Here is a 14,929-nt window from a genome sequence, read left to right as displayed (position 1 = left end):
AGATCAGTGAGATAGAGAGCTCATCAACAGATCCCCCCCATAAATATAATCAACTAATCTTTGACAAAAAGAACAAAGAACATGCAAATACGATGGACAAAGACAGTCTTTTTAACAAACAATGCTGGAATGACTGGATATCTACATGCAAAAAAAAGAATTTAGACACTGGCCTTACACCCTTTGCAAAAAATAACTCAAAATGAATTTCAGACCTCAGTGCTGAATGCAAAAATACAAAACTCTTAAAAGATTATATAGGGAAAAAACGTAGATGATCTTGGGTATGGTGATGACTTTTTTTTTTTTTTTTTGGTCTTTTTAGGGTTGTACCTCCAGCATATGGAAGTTCTCAGGCTAGCAGGTGAATTAGAGCTGTTGCTGCCAGCCTACACCACAGCCACAGCAACATGGGATCCAAGCTGCATCTGTGACCTACAGCACAGCTCACAGCAACACCAGATACTTAACCCACTGAGCAAGGCCAGGGACTGAACTCATGTTCTCGTGGATACAAGTCAGTTTGTTACCGCTGAGCCATGATGGGAACTCCTGGTGATGACTTTTTATTTTTATTTTTAATTTATTTATGTTTTTTTTTTTTTTTTTTTTTTTTTTTTTGTCTTTTGTTGTTGTTGTTGTTGTTGTTGTTGCTATCTCTTGGGCCGCTTCCGTGGCATATGGAGATTCCCAGGCTAGGGGTCGAATCGGAGCTGTAGCCACCGGCCTACGCCAGAGCCACAGCAACGCGGGATCCGAGCCGCGTCTGCAACCTACACCACAGCTCACGGCAACGCCGGATCGTTAACCCACTGAGCAAGGGCAGGGACCGAACCCGCGACCTCATGGTTCCTAGTCAGATTCGTTAACCACTGCGCCACGACGGGAACTCCTATTTATGTATTTCTTTTTGTTTTTTTCTTTTTACTGCTGACGCACCTGCAGCATATGCAAATTCCTGGGCTAGGTGTTGAATCAGAACTACAGCTGCCAGCCTACACCACACAGCAAGGCAAGATCCGAGCCGCATCTGTGACCTACACCGCAGCTCACACTAACGCCGATTCCTTAACCCACTGAGTGAGGCCAGGGATTGAACCTGCAACTTCGTGGTTACTTGTTGGATTTGTTTGCACTGAGCCACAATGGGAACTTGGTGATGGCTTTTCAGATACAACCAAGGTCATGATCCATTAAAGAAATAATGCATAATCTGGACTTCATTAAAATTGAAAACTTCTGGTCTACAAAAGGCAATGTCAATAGAATGAGAAGACAAGCCACTGACTGGAAAAAATATTTACAAAAGACATATCTGATAAAGGACTGTTTTCCAAAATAATCTATGCCTAAAACTCAACAGTAAGAAAACAAGTACCCTGATTTTCAAAAGGGTCAAAGACCTTAATAGACACTTCACTGAAGATATACAGATGGCAAATAAGTATACGAAAAGATGGCTCCACATCATGTCATCAGGAAAATGTAAATTAAAGCAATATACCACTACACACCTATTACAGTGGCCAAAGTCTAGAACACTAAAAACATCAAATGTGGAGCAGCAAGAACTCTCATTCATTTTTGGTGGGAATGCAAAATACTATAGGTACTTCAGAAGACAGTTTGGCATTTTCTTACAGGACTAAACATACTCTTACCATATGATTCAGCAATCCCGCTCCTCGTATTTACTCAAAGGGGTTGATAATTTATGTCCACACTAAAACTTATATTCAGATATTGTCAATTCATAATTACCAAAACTTGGAAGCAGCCAAGATGTACCTTAGCAGGTGAATGGATAAATGAACCATGGTACATTGAGCCAATATAATATCATTCAGCACTAAAAAGAAACGAGCTGTCAGGTCAAGAAAAGACACGGAGGAAGCTTAAATGGATACTACTAAGAAGAAAAAAGCCTATCTGAAAAGGCTACATACTATGTGATTCCAACTATAGGGCATTCTCCAACAGGCAAAACTGTGGTGATTACAAAAACTTCATTGGTGGCTGGGGGTTGGGGAAGGATGAATCGGAGCACATAGGATTTTTTTAGGGTAGGGCAAATACTCTGTATGATACTATGGTGGTGGATACACATTATTTTACATGTATACATATATGTGTAAATATTTGTCCATACCCATATAATATACAATATCAAGAACGAACCCGGAGTTCCCGTCATGGCTCAGTGATTAACGAATCTGACTAGGAACCATGAGGTTGAGGGTTCGATCCCTGGCCTCGCTCAGTGGGTTAAGGATCCGGCATTGCCATGAGCTGTGGTGTAGGTCGCAGACGTGGCTCAGATCCCGAGTTGCTGTGGCTCTTGTGTAGGTTGCAGACGTGGCTCAGATCCCGAGTTGCTGTGGCTCTTGTGAAGGCCAGCAGCTACAGCTCCGATTAGACCCCTAGCCTGGGAATCTCCATATGCTGTGGGTGTGGCCCTAAAAAATTATAAATAAATAAATAAATAAACCAACCCTAGAACATTATAAATAAATAAATAAATAAATAAATGTCTTCAGCCATTATTATTATTATTTTTTTAAAGAATGAACCCTAATGAAAACTGTGCACTTTGGGTTATTGTGATGTGGCAATGTAGTTCATCAGTTGTAGCACATGTACCACTCTGGTGAGTGATGTTGATAATGAGGCATGTGTAGGGCAGAAGGTATATGGGAAGTCTCTGCATAAGATGGCTCTAAAAAACTGTCTTTAAAAAAAAATGCAAACACTCAGTGAAGTTCATAATAGCACAAGATTTACTGGCTTTGTGTAGCTCTTCTTTGTGTGTAGTTTTGTCAGGGCTGGGAGGGAAGATCTAGAAGGCAGTGTGGCAGATAGCGCCTGCTCCTGACAGTGATCTGCAGTAGAGGAGGAAGGGCCTGGATGGAGAGACTAGAGCATCAGCGGCTGCCGTAAGGATACCAAAGCCAAAGTGAGTGAGCTTAGGTTGGGATCAAGTCAAGAACGGAGCAGATGCAGAGTCTTTCTGGTGTTGGGCCCTGATTGAGGTTAAACAGAGATCTGAAAGAGATTTTTGCTCTTTTTCACATGTTAAATGTGGAGAGAAAAAGAATAGATTGGAGAGAGATTTTCCTGGTGGTCTAGCCCTTAAGGACTCAGTGTTGTCACAGCTGTGGCTTGGGTCACTGCTGTGGCTTGGGTTCAGTCCCTGGTCCTGGAACTTCTGCATGCCATGGGTGCAGCCTCCCCCCCGCCCCCCCCCCAAAAAAAAGAGGTTTGAGAAAAATAACAAATTAATTGGGGGAGAAACTGGGTATTAAATTACATAGGACTTCTGTCAGGGTTGCATTCCTCCTTTGCATCCTTTCCTCAGACCCACCTAGGAGGATCCCAAGTCAGCAGAAACCTTAGTTGGAAGGGGTCCTCGGGCTTTACCATAATCTTAGTACATTTGATCGGATGGGTCAAATGCGAAATTTTTTAATTTGGAAGGATAATGTATTTTCTTGATTCAAGCTAATGGTGTTATAATAATCATATGATCTGTAATAATAGTCATATGATCTGCAATGATATAAAGCTAGTTTGAAGTTTTTTTTTTTTTGTCTTTTCGAGGGCCGCACTTGCGGCATATTGAGGTTCCCAGGCCAGGGGTCTAATTGGAGCTGTAGCCACTGGCCTACACCACAGCCACAGCAACACCAGATCTAAGCAACCTGTACGACTGCAACCTACACCACAGCTCACAGCAACACTGGATCTTTAACCCACTGAGCAAGGCCAGGTATCGAACCTGCAACCTCATGGTTCCTAGTCAGATTCGTTAACCACTGAGCCATGATGAGAACTCCTGAAGTTATTTCATCAACTAGAATTTTTCCCACCTTTATTAAAGTGTATTTATCAAATAAATTTGTACATCTTTAAAGGGTACAGTGTGATTATTTTATATACATTATCAATGATTACCACAATCAAGTTAATTAGCAACACGTCTATCATCTCATTAACTTTTCTTTAATGGTGAGAATCCTTAAAATCTAACTCTCTTCAACAACTAGAATTTTTTTTTCCCTCAAAGATTTATTCAATTCCAATCCTCTGGCACCTTCTCTGGGAATCTCTTATTTTTTTTATTACTCAATGAATTTTATTACATTTATAGTTGTACAGCAATCATCACAACCCAATTTTTTTTTTTTGTCTTTTGTTGTTGTTGTTGTTGCTGTTGTTGTTGTTGCTATTTCTTGGGCCGCTCCCACGGCATATGGAGGTTCCCAGGCTAGGGGTCGAATCGGAGCTGTAGCCACTGGCCTACACCACAGCCACAGCAACGCGGGATCCGAGCCACGTCCGCAACCTACACCACAGCTCACGGCAACGCCGGATCGTTAACCCACTGAGCAAGGGCAGGGACCGAACCCGCAACCTCATGGTTCCTAGTCGGATTCGTTAACCACTGCGCCACGACGGGAACTCCCACAACCCAATTTTATAGCATTTCCATCCCAAACCCCCATCGCATCCCCCTACCCCCAACCGGTCTCATTTGGAAACCATAAGTTTTTCAGAGTCTGTAAGTAAGTCTCCATTCTGCAAGAAATTCATTCTGTCGTTTTTTTAAGATTCCACATGTAAGTGATAGCATATGATGTTGGTGTCTTGCAGTTTGACTGACTTCACTTAGCATGGAAATTTCTATGTCCATCCACATTGCTGCAAGTGACGTTATTTCTTAACTTTTAATGGCTGAGTAATATTCCATTGTGTATATATATACTACATCTCCTTTATTCACTCCTCTGTCGATGGACATTTAGGTTTATCCATGTTTCAGCTGTTGTATATAGTGCTGCAATGAACATTGGAGTACATGTGTCTTTTCGAATCATGGTTTTCTCTGGATAGATGCCCAGGAGTGGGATTGCTGGATCAAATGGTAATTCTGTTTTTAGTTTTCTCAGGAATCTTCATACTGTTTTCCACAGTGGTTGCACCAATTTACATTCCCACCAACAGTGTAATAGGGTCCCCTTTTCTCTACACCCTCTCCAGCAATTATTGTTCATTGACTTTTTGATGATGGCCATTCTGTCTGGTGTAAGATGGTACCTCATAGTGGTTTTGATTTGCATTTCTCTAGTAATTAGTGATTTTAAAAATCTTTTCATCTGTTTTTGGCCATCTGTATGTCTTCTTTGGAGAACTGTCTGTTTAGATCTTCTTCCCTTTTTTTGATGGGATTGTTTGTTTTTTTTGGTATTGAGCTGCAGAAAGTGTTTATAAATTTTGGAGATGAATCCCTTGTCAGTCACTTCATTTGCAAGTATTTTCTCCCATTCTGTGGGTGGTCTTTTCATTTTGTTTAGGGTTTCCTTTGCTGTGCAGAAAATTTTAAGTTTAATTTAAAGTCCCATTTGTTTATTTTTGGTTTTATTGTTATTATTTGAGGAGGTGGATCTGAGAAGATGTTGCTGTGGTTTATGTCAGAGAGTATTTGGCCTGTTTTCCTCTAAGAGTCTTATAGTATCTGGTCTTGTATCTAGGTCCTTAATCCATTTTGAGTTTATTTTTGTGTATGGTGTTAGGGAGTGTTCTAATTTCATTCTTTTACATGTGGCTGTCCAGTTTTCCCAGTACCACTTATTGAAGGGGCTGTCTTTTCTCCATTGTATGGTCTTGCCCCCTTTGTCATAGATGAGTTGGCTGTAGGTGTGTGGGTTTAATTCTGGGCTTTCTGTCCTGTTCCACTGATCTATATTTCTGTCTTTGTGCCAGTACCATGTGGTCTTGATGACTGTGGCTTTGTAGTATAGTCTGAAGGCAGGGAGCCTGATTCCTCCAGTTCCATTTTTCTTTTTCAGAATGGCTTTTGTTATTCTGGGTCTTTTATGCTTCTAAAGAAACTTTAAAATATTTGTTCTAGTTCTGTGAAAACTGTCCTTAGTAATTTGATCGGGATTGTAAAGAATCTGTAGATTGCCTTGGGTAGTATAGTTATTTTGATAATATTGATTCTTCCAATCCAAGAGCATGGTATGTCTTTCCATCTGTTTGTATTATCTTTGATTTCTTTCATCAGTGTCTTACAGTTTTCAGAGTGCAAGTCTTTTGTCTCTTGTTTATTCTTTTTTTTTTTTTTTTTTTTTTTTTTGGTCTTTTTTGCCATCTGGTCCTGGACTTTTGTTTGTCGGAAGTTTTTTAATCACAGTTTCAATTTCATTTCTTGTGATGGGTCCATTCATCTTTTCTATTTCATCTTGGTTTAGTCTTGGAAGATTGTACTTTTCTAAGAATTTGTCCATTTCTTCTAGGTTTTCCGTTTTATTGGCCTATAGTTGCATATAGTAGTTTCTTATGATCCTTTGTATTTCTGTGATGTCCTTTGTAACTTCTCCTTTTGCATTTCTAATTTTATTGATTTGAGTCCTCTCTCTTTTTTTCTTGATAAGTCTAGCTAAAGGTTTATCAATTTTGTTGATATTTTCAAAGAACCAGCTTTTCGATTCATTGATCTTTTCTGTGGTTTTCTTCAATTTTATTTCATTGATTTCTGCTCTAATCTTTATGGTTTCTTCCCTTCTGCTTACTTTAGGTCTTGTCTGTTCTTCTCTCTTGAGCTGCTTTAGATGTAAGGTTAGGTTGTTTATTTGAGCTTTTTCTTGTTTCCTGAGGTGGGTTTGTATTGCTATAAATTTCCCTCTTAGAACTGATTTTGCTGAATTCCATGGTTTTTAGAGTGTTGTATCTTTGTTGTCATTTGCTTCTAGGTTTTTTGGTTTTTTTTTTGTCTTTTTGTCTTTTGTTGTTGTTGTTGTTGCTATTTCTTGGGCCGCTCCTGCAGCATATGGACGTTCCCAGGCTAGGGGTCGAATCGGAGCTGTAGCCACCGGCCTAAGCCAGAGCCACAGCAACGCGGGATCCGAGCCGCGTCTGCAACCTACACCACAGCTCATGGCAACGCCGGATCATTAACCCACTGAGCAAGGGCAGGGACCGAACCCGCAACCTCAGGGTTCCTAGTCGGATTTGTTAACCACTGTGCCACGACGGGAACTCCTCTAGGTTTTTTTTAATTTCCTCTTTGATTTCTTCAGTGATCCATTGGTTGTTTAGCTGCATGTTGTTTAGTCTCCACGTGTTTGTGTCTTTTTGCAATTTTTTGCTTGTTGTTGATTTCCAGTCGTATAGCATTGCAGTAGGAAAAGACGCTTGATATGATTTCAATTTTCTTAAAGTTACTGAGGCTTCATTTGTGGCCCAGAATGTGATCAATCCTGGAGAATGTTCAGTGTTCACTTGAGAAGAATGTGTATTCTGCTGCTTTTGTATGAAATGTCCTATAAATACCTATAAAGTCCATCTGGTCTAATGCTTCATTCAGGGCCTGTGTTTCCCTGTTGATTTTCTGTCTGGATGATCTATTCATTGCTGTAAGTGGATTGTTAAAAGTCAATTTCTCTTTTTAAGGTTGTTAGCAATTGCCTTATGTATTATGTGATCCTATTTTGGGTGCATATATATTTAGAATTGTTGTATCTCTTTCTTGGATTGATCCTTTGATCATTATGTAATGTCTTTCCTTATCTCTGATAATATTCTTCATTTTAAGTTCTATTTTTTCTGATATGAGTATTGCCACTCCAGCTTTCTTTTGATTCTCGGTCTGCATGGAATATTTTCTTCCATCCTCTCACTTTCAACTTGTTTTTGTTTTTCATGTTTTTTGTTTATTTGTTTTTTAGGGCTGAACCTGCAGCATATGGAGGTTCCCAGGCTAGGGGTCCAATCAGAGCTGTACCTGCTGGTCTATGCCTCAGCTACAGCAACACCAGATCATAGCCATGTCTGTGACCTATACCACAGCTCACAGCAATGCGGGATCCTTAACCCACTGATCAAGACCAGGGATTGTACGTGCATCTTCATGGATACTAATTAGGTCGTTAATCACTGAGCTGTGATGGGAACTCCTCTCACTTTCAATTTGTATGTTTCCCTGGAAGTGAAGTGGATCTCTTGAAAACAGCATATATATGGATCTTGTTTTTGTATCCATTCAGCCAGTCTATGTGTTTTGGTTGGGGCATTTAGTCCATTTACATTTAAGGTAATTATTGATATGTATGTTCTCATTGCCATTTTGTTAACTGTTTTGGATTTGGTTTTGCTGCTCTTTTTTCTTCCATTCTCTTGTCGTTTCATCTTGTGGTTTGATGACGATCTTTAGTGCTATATTTGATTGGATTTTTCTTATTTGTATGTGTATCTATTGAGATTTTTGGTTTCCAGTTATTCTGAAGTTTTGATATAGGAATATATATATATATATATATATATATATATATATGAGATTATTTTAAGTTGTTGTCTCTTAATTGCAAATGAATCTCAAGTGCTCTTCTCATGATTTCTGATTTTGGCAGCATAATTGTGCAGGGATGATTTCCTACCTTTACTGTATATATGCCTTTACTGGTGAGTCTTGTCATTTTTGGTATTTTTGTTTTTAGTTGTAGCATTTTCTTTTCTTCCTAGAGAAGTTCCTTTAGTATTTGTTGTAAAGCTGCTTTAGTGTTGCTGAATTCTCTTAGCTTTTGCTTATCTGTGAGGCTTTCGATTTCTCCTTCAAATCTGAATGAGAGCCTTGCTGGGTAAAGTAGTCTTGGTTTGAAGGCTTTTTCCTTTCATCGCATTAAGTATATCCTGCTACTCCCTTCTGGCCTGCAGAGTTTCTGCTGAAAAATCTGCCAATAATCTTATTGGGGTTCCCTTGTATGCTATTTGTTTCTTTTCTTAGCTGCTTTCAGTATCTTCTCTTTGTCCTTAGTTTTGATCAGTTTGATGAATGTGTGTCTCGGGGTGTTCCTCCTTGGGTTTATTTTATATGGTACTCGTTGTGCTTCCTGGATTTGAGTGAGTGGTTCCTTTCCCATGTTAGGGAAGTTTTCAGCTATTATCTCTTCAAATATTTTTTCTGTCCCTTTCTCTCCTCTCCTTCTGGCTCCCTATATTACGGATATTGATGCATTTAACATTGTCCCAGAGTTCTCTGAGACGCTCTTCATTTGTTTTCAATCTTTTTTCTCTCTTCTGTTCTGTATCAGTGATTTCCACTAGTCTCTCTTCCACCTTGCTTATTCATTCTTCTGCCTACTGTATTCTGCTGCTGGTTGCTTCTAATGAATTTTTTATTTCAGTTATTGTATTTTGCATCTCTGCTTGCTTAAGTTTTATATCTTGTATTTCTTTGTTCAGTGTTTGCTGTAAATTATCCATTTTTGCCTCCAGTTTATTTCCAATGTCTTGCATCATCTTCAGAAGCATCATTCTAAAGTCTTTTTCCTGGAGGCTGCTAATCTCCAGATCACTTAGCAGTTTTTCTGGGGTTTCTTCTTGCTCCCTTATCTGAGTTATAATTCTCTGCCTTTTCATTTTTATGGGCTTTTGGTGTGGGCTCCTTTTTACAGACTATAATAGAGTTGTAGCCTCTCTTAGTTCTGAGGTCTTCCCCCCTTGTGGCTGAAGTTGGTACAGGGGCCTGCTGTAGGCTTCCTGATGAGAGGAACTGGTGCCTGCCCACTGGTAGATGGGGCTGATTTCTATCCCTCTGGGGGGTGGGGCTTTGTCCTGTGAGATTAGAGGTGGCTGTGTGCCTGGGGGGGTGTCTTTAGGCAGCTTGTTTACTGATGGGTGGGGCTGTGATCCCACCTAGATTATTGTTTGGCCTGGGCCTTCTCATCACTGATAGATGTAGCCAGATTTTCCCCAAATGGCCATGTCTAGAAGAACACACACTGATGAATATTCCTGAGAGCTTTGCCTCCAATGTCCTTCCCCCACAATGAGCCACAGTCACCCCCCTGTTTTCCCAGGAGATCCTCCAAGAACTGCAGTCAGGTCTGACCCAGATTCCTGTGGAACCTCTGCTTTGCCCTGGGACCCAGTGCACATGAAAGTCTGTGTGTGTCTTTTAAGAATCATGTCTCCATTTCCCCCAGTCCCATGGAGCACCGGTGCATAAGTCCCACTGGCCTTAAATGCCAGATTCTCTGGGTTCTCTTTCCCTCAATGGCAGATCCCCAGGCGTAGGGACCTGATGTGGGGTTTAGAACTCTTACTCGTCTAGGTGAGTCTCTGTGATAACAGTTACTTTCCAGTCTGTGGGCTTCCCACCTGGCAGGTAAGGGGTTGCTTTTGTTGTGTAATCACCCCTCCTACCTTTTGATTTGGCCTCCTCTTTGTCTTTTGGAGTAGGATATCTTTTTGAAAGTTTCCAGTCCATTTGGTTGAAAGTTATTCAGCATTTGCTTGTAATTTTGTTGTTTTTATGAGTGAAGGTGAACTCCAGTCCTGTTCTGCCCTCTTAATCCTGTCTACCTCAACTAGAGAATTTCTCCTGAAAACATAAGAATCTATAAATACCTATGTTATCTACATATGTCAGAAATTAATAGCCTTTGTTGAAAAAATGATTTTAATACCTGTTAGAATTAAGCACTAAAAATAATTTAAAGTACTTTTCCAGCACAGGTTGTACTGCCAAATAGACACTTCTTTCTAATTGGCTTGAAATGCATTTTTCTTTCTCTTTTTTTCTTTTTAGGGCCACACTCATGGCATATGGAAGTTATCAGGCTTGAGGTCAAATCTAGCTGCAGCTGCCAGCCTACACCACAGCCACAGGAAGGCAGGATCCTTAACCCACTGAGCAAGGCCAGGGATCAAATCCACATCCTCATGGATACTAGATGGGTTCTTAACCCTCTGAGCCATGACAGAAACTCCTATTTTTATTTTTTAAGTGGTTGCTTTTGGAATCATTCATATCAAAATTATTTAACTTAAAAAATAAGCAATGCTATCTAGTAATACTATACTTTATTATAAATGTATTGTGTTTTACATGCATTATGCATTGAATCAGTTTGTGTATTATCCTAGAGTGTAACTGTTCTTTCCTTGGGAAAATCTTTTCTTTGGCTAAAATAATAAGTTTTTGTTCTCAGTTGAGATGTCTTTTGCAGGCATGGAATAAATGTAAATCCTCTGTTGTCCTAAAAAAAGAGAGAAAAATACACACACACACACACACACACACACGTGTGTGTGTGTATATATATATATATATATATTTTTTTTTTAAAGTGGTACATGTACAAAAGAAAAGTTAGGAGTTCCCTCATGTCTCAGTGAATTAAACATCTGGCTTTGTCACTGCTGTGGCTCTGATTATAGCTCTGGCGTGGATTTGATCCCTGGCCTGGGAACTTCTTAATGCCATGGGTGCAACCAAAAAAAGAAAATTCAGAAAACTATAAACATGAAAAAAAATTCTCTCTGTAATCCTACTGTCCAGAAATATTTGCTGTTGTTATTTTATTGCATATTCATCTAGGTATGTTTCTGTGCATAATTGGCAGTACTAAAAAACATAAAAATGTATACGTATGTACTACTTTATAGTATTATTTTTTCATCTTTACATTGGATCATAGACATTTTTGTTTGTTCATAAATATAGATTACATGTTACTTTTTTTTTTCCCCATCCACAGCATGCAGAAGTTGCTGGGCCAGAGACTGAACCTGCACCACAGCAAGAATTTGAGCCACAGTAGTGACAATGCTGAATCCTTAATCCACTCAGCCACCAGGGAACTCCCCATTGTTACTTTTAATAGCTCGATAAATTCCATTTTTGATGTGCTATTTTTTAAAAACAATTCTGATGGCAATTAAGTTTGTATTTTTTTTTTTTAAGAGACACATGAGTATATTGGGAAGGATTTCCATGAAGTGTATTTATCAAAAAAGCAAGATGTGGAGTTCCCTTGTAGTGCAGTGGGTTAAGAATATGGTATTGTCACTGCAGTGGCTTAGATTGCTGCTGTGGCATGGGTTAGATTTTTGATCCCTTGCCTGGAAATTTTCATATACCAGGGGCATAGCCCAAAAATATGAGACTGTAAACATTTTTACACTTGTTGAATTATTTTCTACAAAAAATCCCTAGGAGTGAAGTTGCTGAGGCAAAGGGTATTTTAAGTGTTTTGGTTTTTGTTTGTTTGTTTGTTTTGTCTTTCTAGGGCCACACCTGTGGCATATAGAGGTTCCCAGGCTAGGGGTCAAATCGGAGCTGTAGCTGCTTGCCTATACCACAGTTAAGCAATGCTGGATCCTTAACCCACTGAGCGAGGCCAGGCATTGAACCTACATCCTCATGGATGCTAGTTGACTTTGTTAACCGCTGAGCCACGATGGGAACTCCAAGTGTTGATATATTATGATAAGTTACTTGTTAGGTTGTACCTATTTGTATTTCCATCAGCCATTTATGAGAATGTCTGTTTCTTCACAACTTCATCAATACTAGGTATTTTCAATCTTTTATTTTTTATTTTTTTTTCCTTTTAGAACTGTACTTGTGGCATATTAAAGTTCCCAGGGTATGGGGTTAAATCAGAGCTGCACCACAGCTGCACCACAGCTGCCAGGCTGCACCACAGCCATAGCAAAGCAGGATCTGTGCTGTGTCTGTGACCTGCACCACAGCTCATGGCAATGCTGGATCCTTAACCCACTGAGAGAGGCCAGGGATCAATCTCCCGTCCTTATGGATACTAGTCAGGTTCTTAACCAACTGAGCTATAATAGGAACTCCCTACTTTCAGTCTTTTAAATCTTTGCTTATGTGATGTAATAAAATAGCATCTTGTCTTTTTTTTTTTTTAGTTTGACTACTAGTTATGTTTTTTGTTTTTGTTTTTTTTTTTAGGGCCACACCCATGGCATATCGAGGTTCTCAGGCTAGGGGTCTAATCAGAGCTGTAGTTCCTGGTCTAGGCCACAGCCACAGAAACACAGGATCCAAGCCACATCTGCGACCTATACCACAGCTCACGGCAACACCAGATCCTTAACCCACTGAGCAAGGCCAGGGATCCAACCTGCATCCTCATGGATAATAATCAGATTTGTTTCCGAGGAGCCACAATGGGAACTCCTGATTACTAGCTATGTTCGTTATCTTTTCCTATGATTGTTAGAAGTTTTTTGTTGCTTTAATTGTCGTTTACCCATTTCTCTGTGGCTATTTTACTGTCCTGTCGATCTACAAGGGCATTTTATATAGAAAAACTGTTTAACTCTTTATCATATATGTTATAAAACCTATTTCCAAGCATGCCAATAGCATTTAAAATTTTGAGGTATAGAGGTTTCAACTTAACCTTAATTCTATTGATCATTTCCTTTTATAGTTTCTGCATTAAAAATACCTTCACTCAAAGATGATATGAATATTTACTTGTGCTTCCTATTAGTATTTTTATAGTCTCAATTTCTACATTAAATACTTAAAAATATCTGGAATTAATTTTTGTGCAAAAATGAGGTAATTTTTTCATATGGTTAACTGATTCCCAGCATTAATTATTGAGTCATCTATTTAAAAAAAGACTTGCTTTTTTCTTTTTCTTTTATTATTATTTTGCTTTTTTTAGGACTAGACCCCACAGCATGTGAAAGTTCCCAGGCTAGGAGTCAAATCAGTGCTGTAGCTGCAGGCCTACACCACAGCCACAACAATGTGGGATCCAAGCTGTGTCTGAGACCTATACCACAGCTCACAGCAACGCCAGATCCTTAACCCACTGAGCAAGGCCAGGGATCAAACCTGCATCCTCATGGGTACTAGTTGGGTTTGTTACTGCTGAGCCATGACAGGAACTCCTCATTTTTCTTTTTTAAATCAGAAAGCATTTCTTTTTTTCTCTGCTCTTGTATATTTTGATTGGGTGTGTACCTGAAAGCAGAGAAGAAAGAAACCAGGAAAGCAGCAATTCTGAACAGGTTCAGAAGTAACTATATAATATCCTAGAATCTACCTTTTATAGTAGATCTACTTATACTACACTCCTGTCCAAGGATACACAGTAGGCACTTTTGTGAATAGACCTAGGTTTTTATGCCCCTTCACCTTCTTGACAGGCATGAGAATAAAAAGGAAATTCTCTCAAGATTATTGGGTATAATACTGGTTACACTGGATTCATAACTTTGTGCCTGTCAATATTTAAAGGGGGAATGGACTTAGTGAAATTTAAGGATTTATTTCTATTTGATTATATAGTATTCTAAGTGATCATATCTGGTTTTAATTTTTTAAATAATTTTTCCTTTTAGGGCAGAGCCATACACATTTCCTTCTCCTTCTACTAAGTACTCTCCCATCCCTTCCAAGTATACTGTCAGCACTCAGACTGATTATCGGGACGGTGAAGCGCAAACAGATCCGTATTCTCCAGAATATGTAATATGTCAGGATTCCATCCCTGAGCTCTTGACCCTGGCTACTCTCACTTGGGGTGAGTTGGTAATTCTTGTGAATATTTGCCGATGACAGACCTAATAACCAGGTGTGCTATTGAGTTCTTGGAAATGACACATAATAGAGGCAACTGTGATTTAAAGTATTGCTATTTATTTATTTATTTATTTATTTATTTTTACCATGCCTGAGATTACTTTGTTGTGGTTACTTTGCTGAAGACTCACTTCCCTCTTCCACTGTTTCTCCCAGGGAATAACTCCTATTCATGGAGCAGTTCATACTTCTTTACACATAAACCTTTTTTTTTAATGGGCATACCCATGGCGTATGAAAGTTCCCAGGCCAGAGACTGAATCTGAGCTGCAGCTGCAACTGGGGCCACAGCTGTGGCAATGCCAGATCTCACATAAACCTGTTTTTGAGTGTACTGAATGCACATTCCAACATAGGTAATATTATATTACTTTGCTAAAATATCTTGCAATTTATCAAGGCTCCCTTACATACTTTATTGGATGATTTGGATGATTTATTTTATTTTATTTATTTATTTGTTTATTTTTTGCCATTTCTTGGGCCGCTCCTGCAACATGTGGAGGTTCCCAGGCTAGG

At 39.3% G+C, this 14,929-nt stretch overlaps 1 protein-coding gene across 5 annotated transcripts in view; it reads left to right on the top strand.

Annotated features, from left to right (window-relative positions):
- Window positions 1-14,929, top strand: part of MAATS1 (MYCBP associated and testis expressed 1) — a 129,881-nt gene that overhangs the window by 32,536 nt on the left and 82,416 nt on the right. For all 5 annotated transcript variants that reach the window (XM_021070322.1, XM_013982409.2, XM_003132654.4 and 2 more), the window contains one exon: window positions 14,170-14,351. In XM_021070322.1, coding sequence (XP_020925981.1) covers window positions 14,170-14,351 — 182 coding nt within the window. The remainder of the gene's footprint in view (window positions 1-14,169; window positions 14,352-14,929) is intronic.

Source organism: Sus scrofa, chromosome 13 (assembly GCF_000003025.6).
Source record: "Sus scrofa isolate TJ Tabasco breed Duroc chromosome 13, Sscrofa11.1, whole genome shotgun sequence".
NCBI lineage: Eukaryota > Metazoa > Chordata > Mammalia > Artiodactyla > Suidae > Sus > Sus scrofa.
Note: the sequence above shows the minus strand (reverse complement) of the source record. Positions and strands in the feature narration are given on the sequence as shown.